The sequence below is a fragment of the Mobula hypostoma genome, chromosome 25 (assembly GCF_963921235.1).
Source record: "Mobula hypostoma chromosome 25, sMobHyp1.1, whole genome shotgun sequence".
Classification (NCBI taxonomy): Eukaryota; Metazoa; Chordata; class Chondrichthyes; order Myliobatiformes; family Myliobatidae; genus Mobula; species Mobula hypostoma.
In genome coordinates, this window is record NC_086121.1 from 4,139,649 (window position 1) to 4,161,552 (window position 21,904).

General features: G+C 39.6%; 1 protein-coding gene across 4 annotated transcripts in view; it reads right to left on the reverse strand.

The window, feature by feature from the left end:
* ptpn11b (protein tyrosine phosphatase non-receptor type 11b) overlaps window positions 1–21,904 on the reverse strand; it is a 153,055-nt gene that overhangs the window by 36,060 nt on the left and 95,091 nt on the right. For all 4 annotated transcript variants that reach the window (XR_010016116.1, XM_063033442.1, XM_063033441.1 and 1 more), the window contains exons 3-8: window positions 17,373–17,567; window positions 15,116–15,308; window positions 8,251–8,367; window positions 5,826–5,939; window positions 2,172–2,268; window positions 530–609 (exon numbers count right to left, since the gene is read on the reverse strand). Coding sequence is in view for 3 of the 4 variants with exons in the window: in XM_063033442.1 (XP_062889512.1) it covers window positions 530–609; window positions 2,172–2,268; window positions 5,826–5,939; window positions 8,251–8,367; window positions 15,116–15,308; window positions 17,373–17,567 (796 nt within the window). In the remaining variant the exon portion in view is untranslated. The remainder of the gene's footprint in view (window positions 1–529; window positions 610–2,171; window positions 2,269–5,825; window positions 5,940–8,250; window positions 8,368–15,115; window positions 15,309–17,372; window positions 17,568–21,904) is intronic.

The window sequence follows — 21,904 nt, forward strand, 5'->3', positions numbered from 1 at the left end:
ATGGGAGTGAGACGAACAGTCCATGAGCAGGGAGGGTGGGATCCTTCATGATAGAGCTGGCCTTTATTTGACACCATTCTGCATGCATGTTTGGAGACCAAGAGCAGGGGAAGAGGCAGTCCATGAAGAGAAGAGAAGACCCAAAGAGCCACTTCCAGCCTGGATGTCCATGAATAATTCATTTAACAGTTATACTGGGAAGCCTAATTCATATCCAAATCCCATTCACCAACAGTCCAGAGTTTCTCTTCCTCTGTTGCCTGACAGTAATTGGTCTGGTCAGGTGTACAAATCACTAACAGCCCCCCAAAACCCACTTTGTTACCCTCCATAGACTGAAACAACCCAAGACTATTGATTCAAGAAAGCAACAGTTGTATAACAAGCCAAACACAGTTACATTTTGAGTCAAAAACAAAGAAATTCTTAAAAATTATGAATAACTAAACAAAACAGGAACACTGTTTCATTTAGCTGCGTACATGTGCATCTTGAATGACAATTAACTTCAAAATGAAGAAATACTTACTGTGATATTATTAGCATTGATATAATCAGATCCCACTACACTTTCATCAGCTTCCTTCAGCCTAACTCTGGTATTATCAACTATAAAGAAAAGGCAGCGATCATTAAAATTAAGTTTGTGAATGTAAACTTGCACTTGTTTAAAATTACTTTTCTGTAATGGCAAACTAGCATTTCAAGAACAACACAAACTGTTTCAAGTGAAAGTTTTTTTCACATGGAAATACACTATTCAGTCAGTCCACATTTGGAGTATTGTGAGCAATTTTGGGTCCCTTATTGAAGAAAGGATGTGCTGGCATTAGTGTGTGTCCAGAGGAGGTTTACAAGACTGATTTTGGGATTGAAAGGGTTAACATATGAGGAGCACTTGATGACTCTGGGTCTCTACTTGATGGAGCTTAGAAGAATGGGGGGGGGGATCTCATTGAAATCTACTGAATAATGAAAGATCTAGATAGAGTGGATATGGAGAGGATATTTTCTATCATGGTGGAGCCTAGGACCAGAGGGCACAGCCTCAGAATAGAAGGACGTTTCTTTAGAACAGAGGTGAGGAGGAATTTCTTTACCCGGAGGATGGTGAATCTGTGGAATTCATTATCACAAATGGCTGTGGAAGCCAAGTTATTGGATATATTTGAAACTGTGGTTGATAGGTATTTGATTAGTCGGGGTGTCAAAGTTACAAGGAGAAGGTAGCAGAATAGGGCTGAGAGAGATAATAAATCAGCCATGATGGAATGGCGAAGAAGACTTGATGGGCCAAATGGACTAATTAGTCTTCTATGTCTTATGGTCTTATGGCATGGACAGAATCCATGCCAGTTCACTGAAAACATTCTTCTGAAATTGTGGAACATTTCACTTCAACTATTAAATGAGAGGGAGTGATAAAATTTGGAAACATTTGACTCAATGTTTACATTTTAACTATCATTTGTGAAAAGAAAAATAAATTAAATCAAATCAAGAATACCTAATGCTGAATAAAACCACAGCATTTATAACTGTTAAAAAGATTATCCATATTTGTCAAACGTACATCAAAGCATACAGTGAAATGTGTCATTTGTATTTAATCTAATCAGCAAGAGATCCTGCAGATCCTGAAAATCCAAAGCACACAAAATACTGGAGGATCTGGAGAAATGCTGGAGATCTTGATGAAGGGTCTTGGCCCTAAACGCAACCGGTTATTCCTTTCCAAAGATGCTGCCTGACTTGTTGATTTCCTCCGGCATATTGTGTGTTGCTCAGGATTGTGCTGGGCAGTCTGCAGGTGTCGCTATGCTTCTGGCACTAACCAAGCATGGCCACAATTTACTAATTCTAACCAGTATGTCTTTGGACTATAGGACAGGAGCATCCGGAGGAAAAACGTGCAGTCACATGGAGAATGTACAAACTCTTTGCAGACAGCAATGAGAATTGAATCCCAATCGATGACTGCTGGCACTGTAAAGTGATGTGTTAACTGCTAGGCTATTGTGCTTGTTACATAACCAGAAACAGTTATGGTTTCTGTTGCAGTTCAATGAATAAACTCACCTTGTTGGACAAATGAAACTTTATCTTGTATTCAAATGGGTTCAAAACAAAATGAAAATTGAGACAGAAATGTGGATGTAATGTTCACTTACATGGTAAGATATTTTTGTATCTGTTTTTGCTTTTATTTTCTATTCTCTGGCCTTCCTTCCTGCTGTACAACAGTTTATATTCTTGTTGCTGAAGAAGCTGTTAAAGAAAAATTGTGAAATGCATATCACATACTTGAAGCAACTTTTAGCAATTAAACTCAATCAGCTGGGCTGTCCATTTATAAGTATTGATTTATTTATTTATTGAGCTTCAGCTTGGGACAGGCCCTTCTGGCCCATCGAGCTGCACCACCCAGCAACCCCTGATTTAACAGTAGCCTAATCAGGAGACAATTTATAATGACCAATTAACCTTTGAATCGGTATGTCATAATCTGTGGAGGAAAATGGAGGGCCCAGAGGAAACCTACACAGTCATAGGGAGAAAGTACAAATTCCTTACAAACAGCAGTGGGAATTGAACCCGGCTCACTGGTACTGTAAACCATTGTGCTAGCCAGTACGCTACTGTGAGAACTATTATACTTGCAGAACTTTAGTTACTTTTTATTATGTAGCATGTGAATAACTCTTTACTTACCATTAAATATTACTTGGTATTGGTTTATTATGGCCACATACTCAAGATACAGTGAAAAACTTGACTTGCATACTGTTCATACAGAACAATTCATAACAAATGCATTGAGGCAGAACAAGGTAAAACAATAACAAGGCAGAATAAAGTGTAACAGCTTTGAGAAAGTGCAGTGCTGGGAGACAATAAAGCACAATATCATAGCACGGAAGATTGTGAAGTCTAAAATCCATTTTATTGTACAAGAGATCCTTTCAAGAGTCTGATAACAGTGGGATAGAAGCTAGCTTGAGCCTGGAGGTATGTGCTTTCAGGTTTGTGTATCTTCTGCCTAATAGGAGGGGTGAAGATAAGAGACTATCTGGGATGGGTAGTGTCTTTGATTATGCTGGCTGCTTTACTGAGGCAGTGAGCAGCGTAGACATGGTTCATAAATGGGAGGGTGGTTTCTGTGATGTGCTGAACCATGTCCAGGGTCGAAGGGGACATTCCTAATTTCTTCAATCTCCTGAACAAAAAAGAAGGTTTGATGAGCTTTCCTGGCTGTGACATCAACGTAATTGGACAAGGAAAGGCTGTTGGCGATTCTTACTCTGAGGAACTTGAAGCTCTCACCTCACTTAGCCTCAAAACTGCTGGTGTGAACAGGAGCATGCACACCTCCCCTCGTCATGAAGTCAATGACCAGATCTTTTGTTTTAACACATTGAGGAAAAGATTGTTGTCATGACACCATATCACTCAGCAAGATTGATTTACATTTTAAATTTTGTGGCTTGCACAAATAATTTCAATTTCTTTGAGGCTTTGAAACTCCTTGTGAGGAGGTTAAATACCGTGTGGACAGAAATAACTGTGATTCTATTTTGCAAAACATGATGCAACAACATTATTCAATCTGCTGGAAAAAAAGCAGATATTTAGTGTTTAGTTTAAGTGCTTTATGTCAAACACTTTTACATTGGCCTTCAGTAGTTCAGGCCATTGCCTCATCATACCTCTCCATATTGTTATGCATTCATCGGTAACATTTTGGAACCACATAGTTAAGGGTAAGTGATCTCATTGTCAGATTAAGGCAGTTGCTAATACCTTCTGATGTTTGGCCTTCAACTTCTTGTGAACTAAAACAAAGGAGCAATAAATAACAGATTTTAATTCCACTCCCCATTCCCATTCTGACACACAGGTCCACAGCCACCTCAGGTTGGACCTCATATTCCATTTGTGTAGACTTGAACCTGATGGCATGATCATCAATTTCTCTAGTTCCCATTAATTTCTCCACCCCCACCTCTCTTTTTCCATTCCCTACTCTGGTTCCCCATTTACCCCCTCTCTTCTCCTCGCCTGCCTATCACCTCCTCTGACGCCCCTCCTCCTTCCCTTTGTTCAATGATCCACTCTCCTCTCGCATCAAATTCCTTCTTCTTCAGCCCTTTACTGCTTCTGCTTATCAACCCCCAGCTGCTGACTTCATACTCTCTCCCCAGCCACTCACCTGATTCCTCACTTGGCTTCACCTATCACCTGTACTCCTTCATCTCCCCCTACCTTCTTAGTTTGGTATCTTACTTTCCAGTTCTGATGAAGGAGCTCAGTTCGAATTTCAGCTGTTTATTTATTTCCAGCATTTTATATGTGTTAAATAACAAAGACTTGTGATACAATATCATCAATCTAAAATACTTGTTTCCCTTCCAATAGGTGTTACCTGTCTGCTGGATATTTCCAGCATTTTCTGTTCTTATTTTGAATTTCCAGCGAATGGAGTAGCTTGATTTGTATGAAAGAAATATCAACTACCAACAGAGGAATTAAAATGGAAAGTAACAGACACAAAATGCTGGAGGAACTCAGGTCAGGCAACATCAATGGAAATGAATAAGCAGTCAACATTTTAGGACGAGACCATTCTCAGGACTGAAAAGGAGGGGAGAAGACACCAGAATAAAAAGGTAGCGGAGGGGATAGAGGATGGCTAGAAGGTGATAGGTGAAGCCAGGCGGGTAGGAAAGGTAAAGAGCTGGAGAGGAAGGAACCTGATAGGAGAAGTTAGTGGACCATAGGAGGAGGGGACTTGGGGGAGGTGATAGGCAGGTGAGAGGAGGTAAAAGGCCAGAGTGGGGAAAAGAAGAGGGGAGGGGGAGGGAATTTTGTTTTACTGGAAGGAGAAATTGATATTCATGCCATCAGGTTGGAGGCTACCCAAAAAGAACATAAATATATCCCCTGCCTCTTTTGTATCTGGGTATGTGGAAGTCCCTCGTCTGGATTAAATTAACAGGAAACATTCTCAATGCTCTAATTTTATAGGTCCAAACCATATTTTTACGCCTAGTTATTAGGCTTAGTTTTAACCATTTGGGGAGTAGGTTTTGTTTTAAGCCCTAGTTATTAGGCTTCATTTAGACCATTTCGCTCAATCCAGCAAAAGCAGAACTTCCCAGTGGCCAAACCTTGGTCATCTTGGACTGATATGTCAGAGCAGGAATGGGAATGGAAATTAAAATGTTTGGCCACTGAGCGTAATGTCCATGGTCTTCTGCTGCTCTAGTCTACTCACTGCAGGGTTTAACAGTGTTGTATGTCCAGAAATGCTCTTCTGCACACCACTGTTGTAACACGTGTTTACTTGATTTATTTTCTCCTTCCTGTCAGCTTGGCCATTCTCCTCTACCTCTCCCAGTAACAAGGCGTTTTTGCCCCCAGAACTGCCACTTAATGGATTTTTTTTTGTTTTATACACCATTCTTTGTAAACTCTAAAGACTATCATGTATGAAAATCCCAGGAGATCAGCAGGTTCTGCGATAGTCAAACCATCCCTTCTGGCAACAACAATCATTCCACAGTAACAGTTATTTAGATCACATTTCTTCCCCATTCTATTGTTCGGACTGAACAACAACTGAACCTCTTGACCATGTCTGCATGCTTTTATGTGCATGATTGAGTAGATATCAGGCAGGTGTACAGGTATACCTAATAAAGTGCCCACGGAGTGTAGTTAGCCATAAAACTGTACATTCCTTATTATCCGTTCAAGTTACAGGTTACATACGTCAATCAATATGTGAGATTTAAAACTATTTAAAAATAAACCATGACTTTTACCTCAAACTCTTCCCAAAAACCCTGCTTGGCCTTTTCTGTGTTATCTGCTGTTTTATTGAGCTCCCTCACGCGATTCTCAATGTTTGCAGCATTTATTCTTGTGGCATTAAATGGCTGTGGAGAAAAATACTCTATTAAAATCAAATTTTTTTCAGCTGATTGAATAGTAATTATCAATACAAACGCCAGACGAAAAGGTGTACCGAACAACTAAGTAGCAGTCCTTCCTTCCGTACTTTAAGGGAGGAATTCATATCATGGCAACAAACAGAACTAGATTAAAATTAGTGTTAACCTCATTACACTGGAGTCCTGGGGGAGGTAAGTGGGTGGGGAGAGCAGGCTAGTATTTGTTGATAGGGGAGAGAATCAGGGATCTGAATGAGGAGTAAGCCATTGATGTTTTTGGCTGCTGAGTGCTGATAAAGGGACTCGGCTTGAAAAGTCGACTCTTTATTCCTTTCCACAGATGTTGCTGACCTGTTGAGTTCCTCCAGCATTTTGTGTGTGTTACTCTTTAGATTCACTTGTGTTTATCTGACTCCAATCCTTGCTTAAACACTGATCAAACCTCCAGTGGTGTACTGCATTTATCTACAGGTATCACCCTTCATTATTAGGTGGTTTACCAAGGGCTTGGAAAGAGTACAGAAGAAATGTATGGAAGCAGCCGCTTAAGTGAGGATTATACGCTCTGTCTGCCAGAGAAAGCAAGATCTCCCAGTGGCCACACATTTTAATTCCATGTCCCATTCCCATTCTGATATGCCTATCCACATCCTCCTCTACTGTCAAGATGAAGCCACACTCAGGCTGGAGGAACAACACCTTATATTCCGTCCGGGTAGCCTCCAATCTGATGGCATGAATACTGACTTCTCTAACTTCTGTTAATGCCCCTCCTCCCCTTCACACCCCATCCCTTATTTGTTTATTTAATTTTTAAAATATATTTTTATCCCCCCCCTATTTTTCTCTCACTCTTTTTTCTCCCCGTCCTTCTCACTATAGCTCCTTGCCTGCTCTCCACCCTCCGGGCTCCCCTCCCCCCTTCTCTCTCTCCCCAGGCTTCCCGTCCCATGATCCTCTCCCTTCTCCAGCCTGGTATCCCTTTTGCCAATCAACTTTCCAGATCTTAGATCCACCCCTCCCCTCCTGTCTTCTCCTTTCATTTTGGATCTCCCCATCCCACTTTCAAATCTCTTCTTTCAGTTAGTCCTGACGAAGGGTCCAGGCCCAAAACGTCGACTGTACCTCTTCCTATAGATGCTGCCTGACCTGCTGCGTTCACCAGCATTTTTTGTGTGTGTTGCTTGAATTTCCAATTATGGGCTTTGTTTTCCTAAGAGTGGAAATTAAGAAAAGATTTTTTTCCTTGTAAGTTTTAGGACCATAAATTGTCTTAAAAGAGTAAATAAGAAACTATTTCCAGTACAGAATAGTTATTAACCAGAGGATAGAAATTTATGTTGACTTACAAAAGAAGTGGGATTGACAACATAAAACACAAGAGATTCTTCAGATGCTGGAAATCCAGAGCAACACACGGCAAATGTTATTGGAACTCAGTAGATCATCAATGGAGAAAAATAAACAGTCCACATTTCTGGCCAAGACCTTCATCAGGACACCCAAAACATTGGCTCTTTATTCCTTCCCATAGATGCTGCATGACCTGCTGAGTTCCTCGGGTATTTTGTGCATGTTGCTAGAAATACTGTTAATGTTGCAAACCAATTTCAATGCCACCAAGCTGCAATTTGGAAAATTGTCCAGGCATATCCTATCCAGGAAATGCAGGGCAAGGGCAATCCATGTAATTACCACTAATCATTCTCTCAATCATCAGTAAAGCAATGGACAGTATTTTCAATAGTAGATATTATAGAGTTACTCTAACCATAAATGCAAGTGATTCTGCAGATGCTGGCAATCCAGAGCAACACACACAAAATGCTGGAGAAACTCAGCAGGTCAGGCAGTATCTATGGAGGAGAATAAAGCGTTGATGTTTAGGGCTGAGTCTGTTCCTCAAGAGTAACAACAGCCACTGCCAGAGGCAAAACGAGGATCTTTTCAAATACAAGTTGTCACCTAGAATGCACCAACTGAGAGATGCAGGAAGCATTTGGAAGTACAGTATTTGGAAAGGGAATTTAATAAATATGAAAAAAGCAAGATATCATGCAGGGTATGGGGAAGGTGCTTGCAAAGTGGGACTAGTTGGAGAGCTTGGCCATGAACTTGCACAGGTAAGGTGGACCAAAGGTTTCCTTTTGTACTCTGATATTCTATGAACCTGTGACAAAATAAAAAAGGATTTTGATAATATTACTCACCGTACCATTACTAGCACTTCTTACCTTGTCAATAATAATTTACCTCTAAAGAAACATGTGGCTACATTCAGGATAAATACAATTACCTGTTTGAGGTGAACAACAATTCCAGAAACTTCCACCATTGGGTTTTTTTTGTAGTGTTCCACTAAATCAGTAAGTGTGTCAAACTTTTCACCTCCACCAACATCATACTTTCCAGCCTACATAAAGAAAACAAAAATCAGGCTGATATAAAGAACGTTTATGGTCAAGTTCATTCATTGTCTTTCAACCATATACATGTATACCACAAAAAAGAAACAACTTCCTCTGTACCAGGGTACACAATACAGTATGTATTTCACACATAACACATAAAGTAATATTATCACAAGTAAATTAATATCGAAATACATTACAGAAGATTGACATTTACAATAAGATGCATTTACATGTTAAAAAGTAAACAATATCATGCTACCAGTGATACATATGTGATAAGACCTGGGTAGTGGCAGGGAGTTCAGCTGTCTTACAGCCTGGGGTAAAAAGCTATTACCAATCCTAACAGTTCTTGTCATAATGCTGTGGTACTCCTGCCTGATGGGAGGTGGTCAAAGAGACTGTAGGATGATTGGGTGGGATTTTTGACAATATTAATATGCAGTGCAATATCTTTCCAGTTTGAGATTTTAATGAGTTCTTATCATAAACATAATGCTGTAGTGCTGCTGGCTGGATATATGTGAGGGTGGGAATTTTACTGGGGGGTGAGGGACTGTCACCACATGAGCAAATGAAATCCATTATGCTTATTGTCTGATCTGTAATTCTACCACCAACTTGCATTGTGACCCAAATAAATTTCGATCACATGGTCACTACAAAAACAGGAAAGATGTTTAGGTTTGCCACAATGGTGTGCCAACTTTTTAATCTTCCTCTCAAAGTAATGTCCTTCTTTAGAATTTGTTCACCATCTGATTTAGAATCTTTGGGCCACACATCAGATGATTGGCAAAATACTCTTTTAGACAGAATCACTTCGAATGTCCAATGTTGCTTGCCACAACAACAACCTCTCACCAAAGAACTAATTATTGACTTCAGGAAAAGGGAACTGGAGATCCACAAGCCAGTCCTCATCAGGAGATCAGAGCTGAAGAGGGTCAGCAACTTTAAATTCTGTCCTGGGTCCAACACACAAGTGCAATTACAAAGAAAGCATAGCAATGCCTCCACTTCCTAAGAAGTTTGTGAAGATTCGGTACGACATCTAAAACTTTGACAGACTACCATAGATAAGTGGTGGCGAGTATATTTACTGGTTGCATTATGGGATGGTATGGAAACACCAATGCCCTTGAATGGAAAATCCTACAAAAAGTAGTGGATACAGCCCATTTCATCATGGACAAAGCCCTCCCTATCATTGAGCACATCTAAATGGAGCACAGTTGTAGAAAAACACATTCATCATCATGCTCTTTTCTCACAGCTGCCATTAGGAAGAAGGTACAGGAGCCTCAGGGCTCACACTGTCAGGTTCAGGAACAGTTATTATCCCCCCACCATTAGGCTCTTAAACCAGAGGAGTTAACTTCACTCGTCCCCTCACTGAACTGTTCCAACAACCTATGGACTCAGTTTCAAGGCCTCTTCATCTCATTTACTCGATATTTATTGCTTATTTGTTTATTCTTGTTATGTTTTCATTTGTATTTGCACAGTTTATTGTCTTTTGCACATTGGTTGTTCGTCCGTCCTATTATGTGAGGTCTTTCATTGATTCTATTGTGTTTCTTGTATTTACAGTCTATGTCCACAAGAAAATGAATCTCAAGGTTGTATATGTATGTATATTGCATATGTACTTTGATAATAAATTTGCTTTAAACTTTGAAAGTCAGAACTGCCTCCAACTTGAAAATGAGTTTTTCTTTTACCACACAAGCTGTTATATGCTGAAACTGGAGAGGGTTCAAAGGAGGTTCACAAAAATGATTCCAGAATTGAATGGCTTGTCATATGAAGAGCATTTGATGGCTCTGGGCCTGTATTCACTAGAATTTAGAAGAGTGAGGGGTGGCCTCATTGGAACCTACTGAATGGTGAAAAGCGTTGATAAGAGTGGATGTGGACAGGATGTTTCCTGTGGCGGGAAAGTCTAAGACCAGTGGAAACAGCCTCAGAATAGAGGGTTGTCCTTTTAAAAAGGAGATCAGGAGGAATTTCTTTAGCCAGAGGGTGATGAATCTGTGGAATTCTTTGCTCAGGCAGCTGTGGAGCTCAAGTCTTAAGGCAGAGGTTGATCGATTCTTGATTGGTCAGGGCATGAAGGGATACAGGGAGAAGGCAGGAGATTGGGACTGAAAGGAAAATTGAATCAGCCATGATGAAATGGCAGGGTGGACTCGATGGGCCAAATGGCCTAATTCTGCTCTTATATCTTAAGATCGATCACCTGCTGGTATAGTGCAATAATGGGAAGATTTGTGCTGAGGTTTGAAATATAAGGAAACTTTATTAATTATCGGAATACAGTGCTCTGGGCACATGGGGCTCATCAGCCATGGTTGGCAGCTCATCTAGGAGAAGGAAGAATCTGATCTCAAACCTCCACTGCCTTGTGGCTATACCCATTCACGGGGAAGGCATCAGGAGTAAACCTCGTGGAAAGATACAAAGCTGGAGTCCATAACGCAGTCCTACACTGTGATCAATGCAACTGGCAACTTCTGCGACACCACTAATGCCTAACTGTATCAGTTTCTGCCATTCCTTTGGATTCATCAGCTGTGTGGAGAGGGGGAGCCTGCTGCATGGCCAACAGCTCGCTCTCCATATTGTACTACCTTGGCTTGCGTATACGTAAACAGCTAGGATGCAACATCTTAGAGCCTCACATTGGGTATAAAGAGTCCAGTTACAATTTTTGCTGTAAAATAAGACCAAAAGAAATCGTCCCTTTTGGGTGGGAGTACAGTTGGAAAATTCAATAAACGGTCCCTTAAATTTATCTAATGTTGAATTTAGGTTCTTGTGGAGCTTAACTATACCAATCTAATTTAATGTATCATTCAACAATGTTATTTATTAAGTTGATTGTAATGCTCTTGTGTTTTAATTTCTGAAATTACTTTAAAGAGGACTCTGCCTATTAACTATATCACTGTTAAATGGAATCTCTGAAACAACTCAGTTTTAGAGTGAAATCAGACTTTAAAGAGGATTGAGCAATGCAGAATAAACACAACAAAATATAATTCCACGAGGACTAGCATAATTTCACTTCACACCAGTAACAAAATTTTCCTGCCTAGAAGAAAATTAGATTTAAATAGTGGTCTTGAAATTCCACGACAGGTTTACTTGACTCCAGTGAGTCATTAAGGAGGAAGGGGCACAGTTCTGACTGGTCATTAAGGTTTCAGGATTTCTACATTGCTCCTTAACATAGTCAATGTTCTCTGGATGACTGGAAAAAAATGACTGCCTGCTTAACTGGGATCAAGCATTACAATTGGCGAATACTGAGCCATGTGATCCAAGCACTGAGAGCCCAACTGGGGGCGATTATTCCTTAAACACTCAAGAGGGTTCAGGGTTACCCTACAATCATCAGCCTTCTGAAGCAGCATGGATAACCTCACTCACCTCAACTCTGAACAGATCCCACAACCTATAGTCACTTTGAAGAATTCTACAACTCGTGTTCTCAGTATTATTTATTTATTTACTTTAAAAAACTCAATTTGTCTTCTTTTAAAAATTGGTTTGTCAGTCTTTATTATCTACAGTTTTTCATAAATTCTATTGTATTTCTATATTTTCCTGTAAATGGCTGGAAGAAAATTAGTCTCCATGGTGACATAAACATACTTTGATAAAAAATTACTTTTATCTTTGAAGACAGGCAGATCACCAAAATAATAAGGGGAAAATTCTTTATTATACATAATCCAAAAGAGGACATGATGGACCATAGAAGTCTGAACAACCTTTACTCATTGTACCCATAAGGGACAATTATATATTGGAGGTGTGCCCATGCAAATTAAACACTCTGCCATTCACCTGAAGACCATAATAATTTATATATAGGATAGTATTGGTTAAAAGGCCCCATGAAAGTTAAAATAGCACCTTGGAAAACTTAATCAAGTCTATTAGCACTTACACTCAGGGCCACTTTATTAAGTACCCTGTACATCTGCTTATTAATGCAAATAACTAATCAGCCAATCATGTGGCAGCAACTCAATGCATTTAAAAGCATGCAGACATGGTCAAAAGGTTCAATTGTTGTTCAGACCAAACATCAGAATGGGGGAGAAATGTGGTCTAAGTGACTTGGACCATGGAATGATTGTTGATGCCAGAAGGGCTGATTTGAGTATCTCAGAAAATGCTGATCTCCTGGGATTTTCACACACATCAGTCTCTAGAATTTACAGAGAATGGTGCGAAAAACAAAAAAACATCCAGTGAGCAAAAGACTGTGGGCGGAAACCCTTTGCTAACGAGAGAGGTTAGAGGAGTTAGGCCAGACTGGTTCAAGTTGACAGGAAGATGAGAGTAACTCAAATAACCATGCATTACAACAGTGCTGTGCAGAAGCGTACATCTGAATGCACAATGCGAAGTGGATGGGATACAGTAGCAGAAGACCATTCCAGGTTCCAATCTTGTACTTAATAAAATGGCCACCGAGTGTATTCGTCAGTGCTCTGGTTTTTGTATTAAGTATGTGTCACAGGAAAGACAATGACAATAATTCATTACATTTTTTTTATTTTACTGTTTTGAGGCTGGAGGGAAAAATGAATTCTATAAGTCAGTTATTTTCCATTTTAAAAAATGTGACTGGATGTGTGACATTCAGTTTTTTTCTTACAGCTTCAAACATGGAAATACCTGAGATTCTATAATTTTGTGGACAAAAACAGTTACGAGAAGATGAATAATGAGCGATAAAACTATTAAGTGATGTGCTAACTGACACAAACCACTTGGAAAGTTACTCTCATAGTTTCAAACTTTGTCATCATGACTTTCAACTAGAGATCAGTTTGTATTGCTGCATAACCATTATTCTGAAGACATTTTCATTAAAATGATAGTGACTAATTTCTCCTTTACTGAATAGTAGCTTTACAAATTTCAGAATTCCTTAAAAAATGCTCTTTCCTTTCATTCTACTTCTCTCTTACTTCAGAATCAGAATCAGGTTTAACATCACAGGCATATGTTGTGAAATTTGTTATTTTGTGACAGCAGTACAGTTCAATACATAATAAAAAAAACAAGAAATACAATAAGAAATATATAAAATAAAATTAAATAAGTAATGCAAAAAGAGAGGGTGAAAAATTGTGAGCTAGTGTTCACAGGTTCATTGTTCATTCAGAAATATGACGATGGAGGGGAAGAAGCTGTTTCTAAAATGCCGAGTGTGTGTCTTCAGGTTCCTACACTTGGTGGAACTTTGAACGCTACATAATTCAATTCTGCAGCCTTCAAAACTAATTCTAAACTTTTACAAAGTTAAAAAGTCAGGGGTACTTGATTATCCCATGGGACTTTTTAATGTTTTTAAACTGTAATTTAGATTCCTCCACAGACATTGCTTCATTTTCTTGTTGGTGAAAGGTGGGAGCAACAAAATGAAGTCCACTGATACCTTTACAGGTTATCTTTGGGTTTTGAATAACTCAGCGGATTTTGTTTTTTCATTTTTTTCCTGTTCATTCCTGGCAAGCTAGTTGCAGTTAAGTATTGACTCACTGGTGTTTAGAACTGTGGGGTAGTTTACCCATGCAGCATTTCCTCCAATGTGAAACTTGAAAGTGTCAGCAATAAAAACAGAGTGCTGGGAATTAACAAGCAGTGAGGTAACATTGATGCTGTGATAAGTGTGAGTTACATACTGTGTTGTGCAACCTGGTCTGGATGTACGTTGTTTCGTTTAATGGTATACATGTGTACAGTTGGATGACAATAAACTTGAACTTCAATGAGGAACAGAGTTAACGGTTCAGATCAAATTTTAAGATAAAAGGGCATGTGCTATAGCAGGAGGTTGGACAAACTTGGGTCATTTTCTCTGGAGCGACGGAGGCTGAGGGGAGATCTGATAGAGCTTTATAAGTTTATGAGAGGCATGGATAGAGTAGACACAGTATCTTTTTCCCAGGGTTGAAATGTCTAATACCAGAGGGCATGCAAATGTGAGCGGCAATTTTTTTTTAACACCGAGAGTGATGGGTGCCTGGAATGCACTGCCTGGGGTGGTGATAGAGGCTGATATATAGATATATAGGACTTTGAAGAAACATTTAGATAGGCAGATGAATGTGAGGAAAATGGAAGGATATGGACACTGTGTTGGCTGAAGGGATTAGTTTGGTTGTCTGTTCCTGTGCTGTGCCATACTGTTCAATGTTCTATCGGACTGTCTGTCAAAGAACACAAGATATTCCAAGGTTAAGGTCTCCACATTAAATCACACTGTGGTGGACTGGCAAGCACAGAGATTGGGCAGAGTGACACATGAGGAAGTTCTGTTATGATAGTACTCAGGTTTGTGTTCATCTGCCTGATGTTTCCTGCTCCCTTACTGGAGCTAGAATATTATTCTGGGTTTATTGGAGGAAGGTATAGTATGGAGGTACGCCAGGACCACCAGACTCAAAAAACAGTTACTTTCCTCAGGCATTAAGGCTGATCAACACCTCCACCCACTAAAGAATGTAAAGTCCTACAACTGCATGAAGTACTTGAGTATCTGCTTTAATGCCATTGTAGTTCATAATCAAATAGCTGCAGTAATTGACATTGAAGAAAATTCAATTGTGAAAAAATATTACATTTTTAAGCTGTTTCCTTGATAAAAAATAATTTATAAAATAAGTACAATAATATGAATAAACTTATAATGTAAAAAAGTTACCAATCTAATCAGCCCACCTTATACCCAATCATCACATGAGTCACTCTTGGCTTGCGATCTCCATTTTCTACTTTTTCTTCATTGGTTAGCACCGACAGGACAAAATCCCCCGGTTTACTGAGACTTTCACGCACTAGGAAACTTCCCGGTTTTCCTTTATCGGTCAGAAGTTTCTCTGCATCTTTACCTGATAGATGCCCGTGATACCACCTGAAAACAGATGACATTAACAATGCAACAGACTTCCTGCATTTTCCCATCCTTTACAATTATCTGTGAAAACACATCGAGAAAATTACTATTATAGAAATCTCTTCTTAACAGGGAAATTTTTGCCCTGGAGAAATAACTGAAGGATCAGAAGAAACGGTTTCACATCACTACTAATCAGCATCATATCCATGTCTATGAACTGTTGCTCGTGGCTGAAATTTTCCACACAAAAAGCAATGAGTATGATGAGCACAAAGTTGTATTTTGGAGCAAGGAGTCCTTTAATATTCAAGGTACTAATTCTATTTTAAAAATTCTTAATAATGTGAATGTATCCATGGAGTTATACTCATGCAACATAGAAAAGCTTTGATCCATTATATTATGACATCTATATTTCTTCTGGGTAGCTCCAACCTGATAACATGAATATCAATTTCTCCTTCCAGTAAAAAAATTCCCTCCCCTCCCCTCTTTTTCTACTCCCCAATCTGGTTTGTTACCTCTTCTCACCTCCCTATCACCTCCACCTGGTACCCCTCTGCCTTCCCTTATTTGGTGCACTTTCCTCTCCTATCAGATTCTTCTTCTTTTCCAACACTTTATTTTCCTACCCACCTGGCTTTACCTATCAACCTTCTAGCTAGCCTCCTTCCCCTACTCCCACGTTTTTATTCTGCCCCCTTCCTTTCCAGTCTTGAAGAAGGGTCTCGGCCCAAAACATTGTCTGCTGATTCATTTCCATAAATGCTGCCTGACCTGCTGAGTTCCTCCAGCATTGTGTGTGTGTGTTGCTTTGGATTACCAGCATCCTTGTATTTTTGATCCATCATGCCTGCTCTGACTATATACTATCTATCTATACCAGGGGTTCCCAACTTGGAACCCATGGCCCCTCGATTACGGGTAAAGCTCCATGGCATAAAAAAAGGTTGGGAACCCAGATCTATACTAATCCCATTTAGCAGCACTAGAAATGTAGCTTTCCAGTGCTAATGATTCAAATACTTTATCCAGATTGTTCTGATATGTTGTTAGATTACCTTCCCCCTCCGCTACCTCAGTCAGCATGTTCCAGATTGCAACCATCCTCTGGGTGGAAGAATCTTCCTCAATTCCCTTAACCCCTCACCTTAAATCTCGGCCCTCTAGTCTTAGGATGATCTGCTTGTCATTGATAAAGATTTCCTACTATCCATCCTATGAAATTTTGTATACTTCTATTGAGTTTCCTCTCCTGCCTTTGCATTGCAGATGTGGTCTACCTTATTGAAAATAACGACCATTTAATTAAAAAAATGACCTTCGGAAAAGAAACAGAAATGTGCAACTACTGTGTTTGTGCCACCTCTTGGGTTCATTTTCCATTCAGAAATCTGAAGGCGGAGGGGAAGAAGCTGTTTCTAAAACACTGAGTGTGTGTCTTCAGGCTCCCAACAAAGAAACACAATAGAATCACTGATAACCTACACACAGCCAAAGACAAGAGATAACCAATGTGCAAAAGACAACAAACTGAGCAAATACAAAAAGAAAAACAAATTAATATAAATAAACAAATAAATATTGAGAACATGAGCTGTAAAGTCCTTGAAAGTGAGCCCACAGGTTGTGGAATCAGCTCAGTGTTGCGGTAAGTGAAGTTATCCAGGCTGGTACAGGAGCCCATTGGTTGAGGAGTAAAACTGTTCCTGAACCTGGTGGTGTGGGATCTAATGCTCCTGTACGTCCTGATGGCAGCAGCAAGAAGAGAGCACAGCCTGGATGATGGGGGAGGAGGGGATGATGGATGCTGCTTTCCTGTGACAGTACTCTGTGTAGCAGGGCTCAATGGTGAGGAGGGTTTTCCTGTAATTGCCTGGGCTCTATCCTCTACTTGTTTAGGCTCTTCCATTCAAGGCTTTGGTGCAAGGAAAAAACAAATATATATTAGAAACAATTGGGTGACATATCTTTGGATGCTCATGGTTGCTCAAAGTAAACTATGATGAAAGGCCTTAGGCAGGTTGCTTGCTTTTTTGATAATACAGAACGTGAGAGCAGAGAAATAAAGCAAATTACCTTTCAGATGTTGGGTCTCGGCAGTTCAAGGGATACTTCAATTCAATCACGTCTCCATTCTTCTCTCGTAGAAGACCTTCTTGTTCTGTGTAATGCTGAACCAATTCTGCCAACGTTGCAAACTTCTCTCCTCCATAAAGATCATAATAGTCTCCTGAGTTCTGAATCTTTATATGTGTCACTTCTACATTTCGTCTGAGAGCAAAAAAGTAGATGAATAAAGAATAAATATTCAAAATTATTTTCATAATGTATTTGACTCATTATACATGCCAGCACAACCTTAGTTAGAGAGAGGAAAGGGTACTTTAAGATCCAGAACACCGTTTTGGCACAAAACTCACAGGTCAGAGACAGAAGTGATTGCTCCCCTGTAGCATAGTTCTGAAACCTGATCTACTTATAGTAGGAAGCATGAGGCACTGGACAAATATCACTAACATTGTCTTTGCAAAATCCTGAAAATACACTGGAAAGATAGGCAAACCTATCATAAGGCCATAGATAATGGAGAAAGAATTAAGCCATTCAGCCCATTGAGTCTGTTTACCATTCCTTCATGGCTTACTTACTTTCCCTCTGAACCCCTTTCTTCTGCCTTCTGCTTCTCCCTGTGACCTTTCACACCCTTACTAATCAAGAACCTATCAACCTCTGCTTTAAATATACTCAATGACTTGGCCTCTGCAGCCATCTGTGGCAAAGAATTCCACAGATTCACCACCCTCTAGCTAAAGAAATTCCTCCTTCTCTCTGTTCTAAAGGGACACCCATCCATTCTGAGAGCACCCTCTGGTTTTTAGATGCTCCCACTATTGGAGATAACCACTGCACATTGACCCCATCTAGGCCTTTCAATAATGTCCAAAGTCAGTCCTATCCTATGCCATTATTCCCATCATTAAAACATCCATAATGTTGAGGCCCTGGTGACCACATAGCTATACTGAGCAGGCCATGTTGTTCACAAACCCGATACGAGAGATCTGAAATATATATTTTTTCTATTGAGTGAAAAGATTACTGAAAGGTTTAAAAGGGTCCAATGGATCCTGGGGAAGTTGACAAACCACATCTACAACTGGCTTGGCAACAGGAAAGGAAGTATGATGGTGAGGGTTGTGCTTGCATTTGGATGCTTAGGACTAGTAGTACTCTATCAGGGTCAGTGCTGGGACCCTTGTTATTTGCAATATACTCGAAATCCTTGAATGCCGATGCAGGAGGCAAAATCAGTCGGTCTGTGGGTAGCACAAACATTTGTGGAGTTATTGATAGTGTGGAAGCTACATTAAGGCTGAAGAGATACTGTATATTGGCATGTTGATGATATGGGCTGAAATTTGGCAGATAGAGTTTAAACACAGGAAATTCCGCAGATTCTGAAGAAGAGTCTCGGCCTGAAACATCGACTGTTTACTGTTTTCCATGGATGCTGCCTAATCTGCTGAATTCCTCCCAAAAGTCAACTCTCTGTTCATTTCCATAGATGCTGAGTTCCTCCAGTGTTTTGTGCATGTTGCTTTGGATTTCCAGCATCTGCAGATCTTCTTGTGTTTGAGATTCTGCAGATGCTGGAAATCCAGAGCAACACACACAAAATACTGGAGGAACTCATTATCTACGGAAATGAACGGACAGTTGACTTTTGGGCTGTGACCCTCTTCAGGACTCTAGACAGGTATTTGGTCCATGGCTTAAAAAAGGTTGGGAACCCCTACTATCACCTCCCAGCTTCTTACTTCATCCCCCTTCCCCCACCCACCTGGCTTCATCTGTCACCTTCCAACTTGTCCTCCTTCCTCTGCCCCACTTTGTTATTCTGGCATCTTCCCCTTCCTTTCCAGTCCTGGTGAAGGGTCTCGGCCCAAAATGTTGAACATTTATTTCTTTCCAGAGATGTTGCCTGAGCTGCTGAGCTCCTCCAGCATTTTGTGTGTGAAGGGTACCAACTGGTCAGCATGGATGAGCTGAGCTGAATGGTCTATTTCCACGCTGTATGATTCTATTACTGGACAGGCAGTGAAAAGTGATACAAGAATGTGTAAAAACCTTTCATGGTGAAGAGCAACACCCTGACGGATCACTGTGTACTTCTGCCCCATGACTTCTCAAAATGCAGAGGAGTATTTAGGCAGGTATTAGATTATGCTTCATAACCTATGTGACCAACAGAAGGAGCATAGCAGTTCATAAACCAGTTTGTCTTTTAGTCGCCTCCCGCCCTATCATGATGCTCTCACACCGGGCTCCTCAGCCACCTCAGAACCCACAAAAATGGGGTGGAACTAAGTCACTGTCAGTTCCAAATAATTGCTTCAGAAGAAGAATAACGACAATAAATATGACCTAAAGTCTTCTGAATAGTGATATTTTAGTTTGAATTTTCAGTACAAATTTCCTTTTAATCAGTTTTACTGGGTCTATTAAACAAATATTTATTGTACAGCTGCAATTTCTTGCAGAGAGCAACTTCCCTGAAGCTGCATATAATCTAATACATATTACTGCACAACAAGTCTGTAGAATTTATTGAGGTTTCTTCACCACGGGAAGCTTTGAAGGCCAAGACAAAATTCTCTTTCTGGAAGTTGAAATAGCTATATATATATATAACCAAATGTTACTAAAAAGGTTAGGAACATAGAAAAGGTGTAGGCATTGTTGTATGTTAGTTAATATAAAACAAAAGTTAAGCTGGAACACCAACAATATAAAATTGCATTAATCAAAATTATTCTTTTTTATTTTTTTTAGGATAGTTAAACTCTTTAATTATTCTTAACTTGGGTGGTAGGGAGATGGAAGGCACTCCTTCCCTTCACTAGCCTGCAGGTCACCCTTGGACAAGGTGTAGCACCTGCTTAGCTCCTTGATCAGGTTCTTGTGAAGCCATGGGAGCAGGTGGTGGATGGTCGTATGAGCAGCTGGTGCATATCACAAGTCCTGGTTATGCAACACTGATACTAGGCAGACAGTCACTGAAGAGTATTGACAAGGCCGGGGTCACCCATTGTGTAAAGACACTGCCTAGAAAGCAATGGTAAATCACTTCTGTAGAAAAATTTGCCATGAATAATCATGGTCATGGGACCACGATCGCCTACGTTATACGACACGGCACATAATGATAATGATGATAATAAACTCATTACAGAACAAATGATTCACTGTGTTGAGAACTGTTCGCATACAATCATTCAGGAACAAATTCTGCCCCTCCATCATCAGATTTCTAAATGGACTCATGAACATTACCTCACTTTTTTTATCTCTTGTTTTGCACTACCTACTTGATATAATCATTTACTTATTTCTTATTGTAATTTATAGATTTTTATTATGTATTGTGAAGTACTGCTGCAACAAAACAACAAATTCTATGGCATAATCCAGTGATATTAAACCTGCTTTGGCTTCAGAACATCTGAAGAAAGCCCCAAGTTTGAAAACTATTTTGTGAAATTTCTGGAAGAAGAATTGAGGGAAATTAGAGGCTAGATGAAAGCCAGATATAAATATAGAGGTGCATGTTATTTGGCTGGTTTGCTGAAAGTAGTTGAGAAGTAGCTCTCCACTGGAACAATCACATTTTCAAAGAAAGGACAGAAGAAGCCCATCATCGTTGACAATTCAGTACAGAGTCGGAATCACAAATTTGTGTTCATCATCATGTTTCCCAGCTGTATTTTAAATTTCAAACAAATCTATTAACTTCCCATTAAACTACAACAAAAGATAATTCATTGTACAAAAATACACCAACCAGATGCTAAATACAGGTGCTTAAGTACTGTGGAGTTAGGAACCTCATCATAACATGCCAGATCATCAGGTGTTTGTATCGGGTGGTGAAGAGGACAAATGTTTATCTTAAGGCTAAATTAAAACTTTTACAGATGTGTTATTTCTTTTCAATTCAGACACCTCGCCCCCACACGTCCTCTATGAAACTGGTAAACGGTAGTGGAAAAAGGTCACAGGCTCACTTTTTTTTCAAATCAATTTTTTGTTAACCAATTTCTTGGTAAAATATAAAAGGGTTTTTGTTTATCAGGGCAGGTCCATTTTAGAAATTGCAAACATTTAGTGCAAGTGTGAAAATGTCTGGGTATGTTCAACCGAGCATCTACAGCATCACTTTCTGAATTTTATTTCATTTTCTACAGTTTTATCTTTAATGATAAGCAAGAACTTTTACAACATTTTTCTGTTAACTACTGTACATTTATCAATTATAATTATGTACTTATTTAATTAAAGCTTTATTTTTATATGCAAATTATCTGAACGTACAGGAACAAAATTTTGACACCATTTTGATCTTTTTATTTCCAGCATCGGCCATAGATTTGCATAATCAAGGATTCCATAAGATTATAAGGCATAGGAGCAGAATTAAGCCATTTAGCCATTGAGTCTACTCTGCTATTCGATCATGGCTGATTTGTTTTCTCTCTCAGCCTCATTCTCCTGCCTCCTCTCCATAACTTTTGACACCCTTACTTATCAAGAACCTATCAAACTCTGCT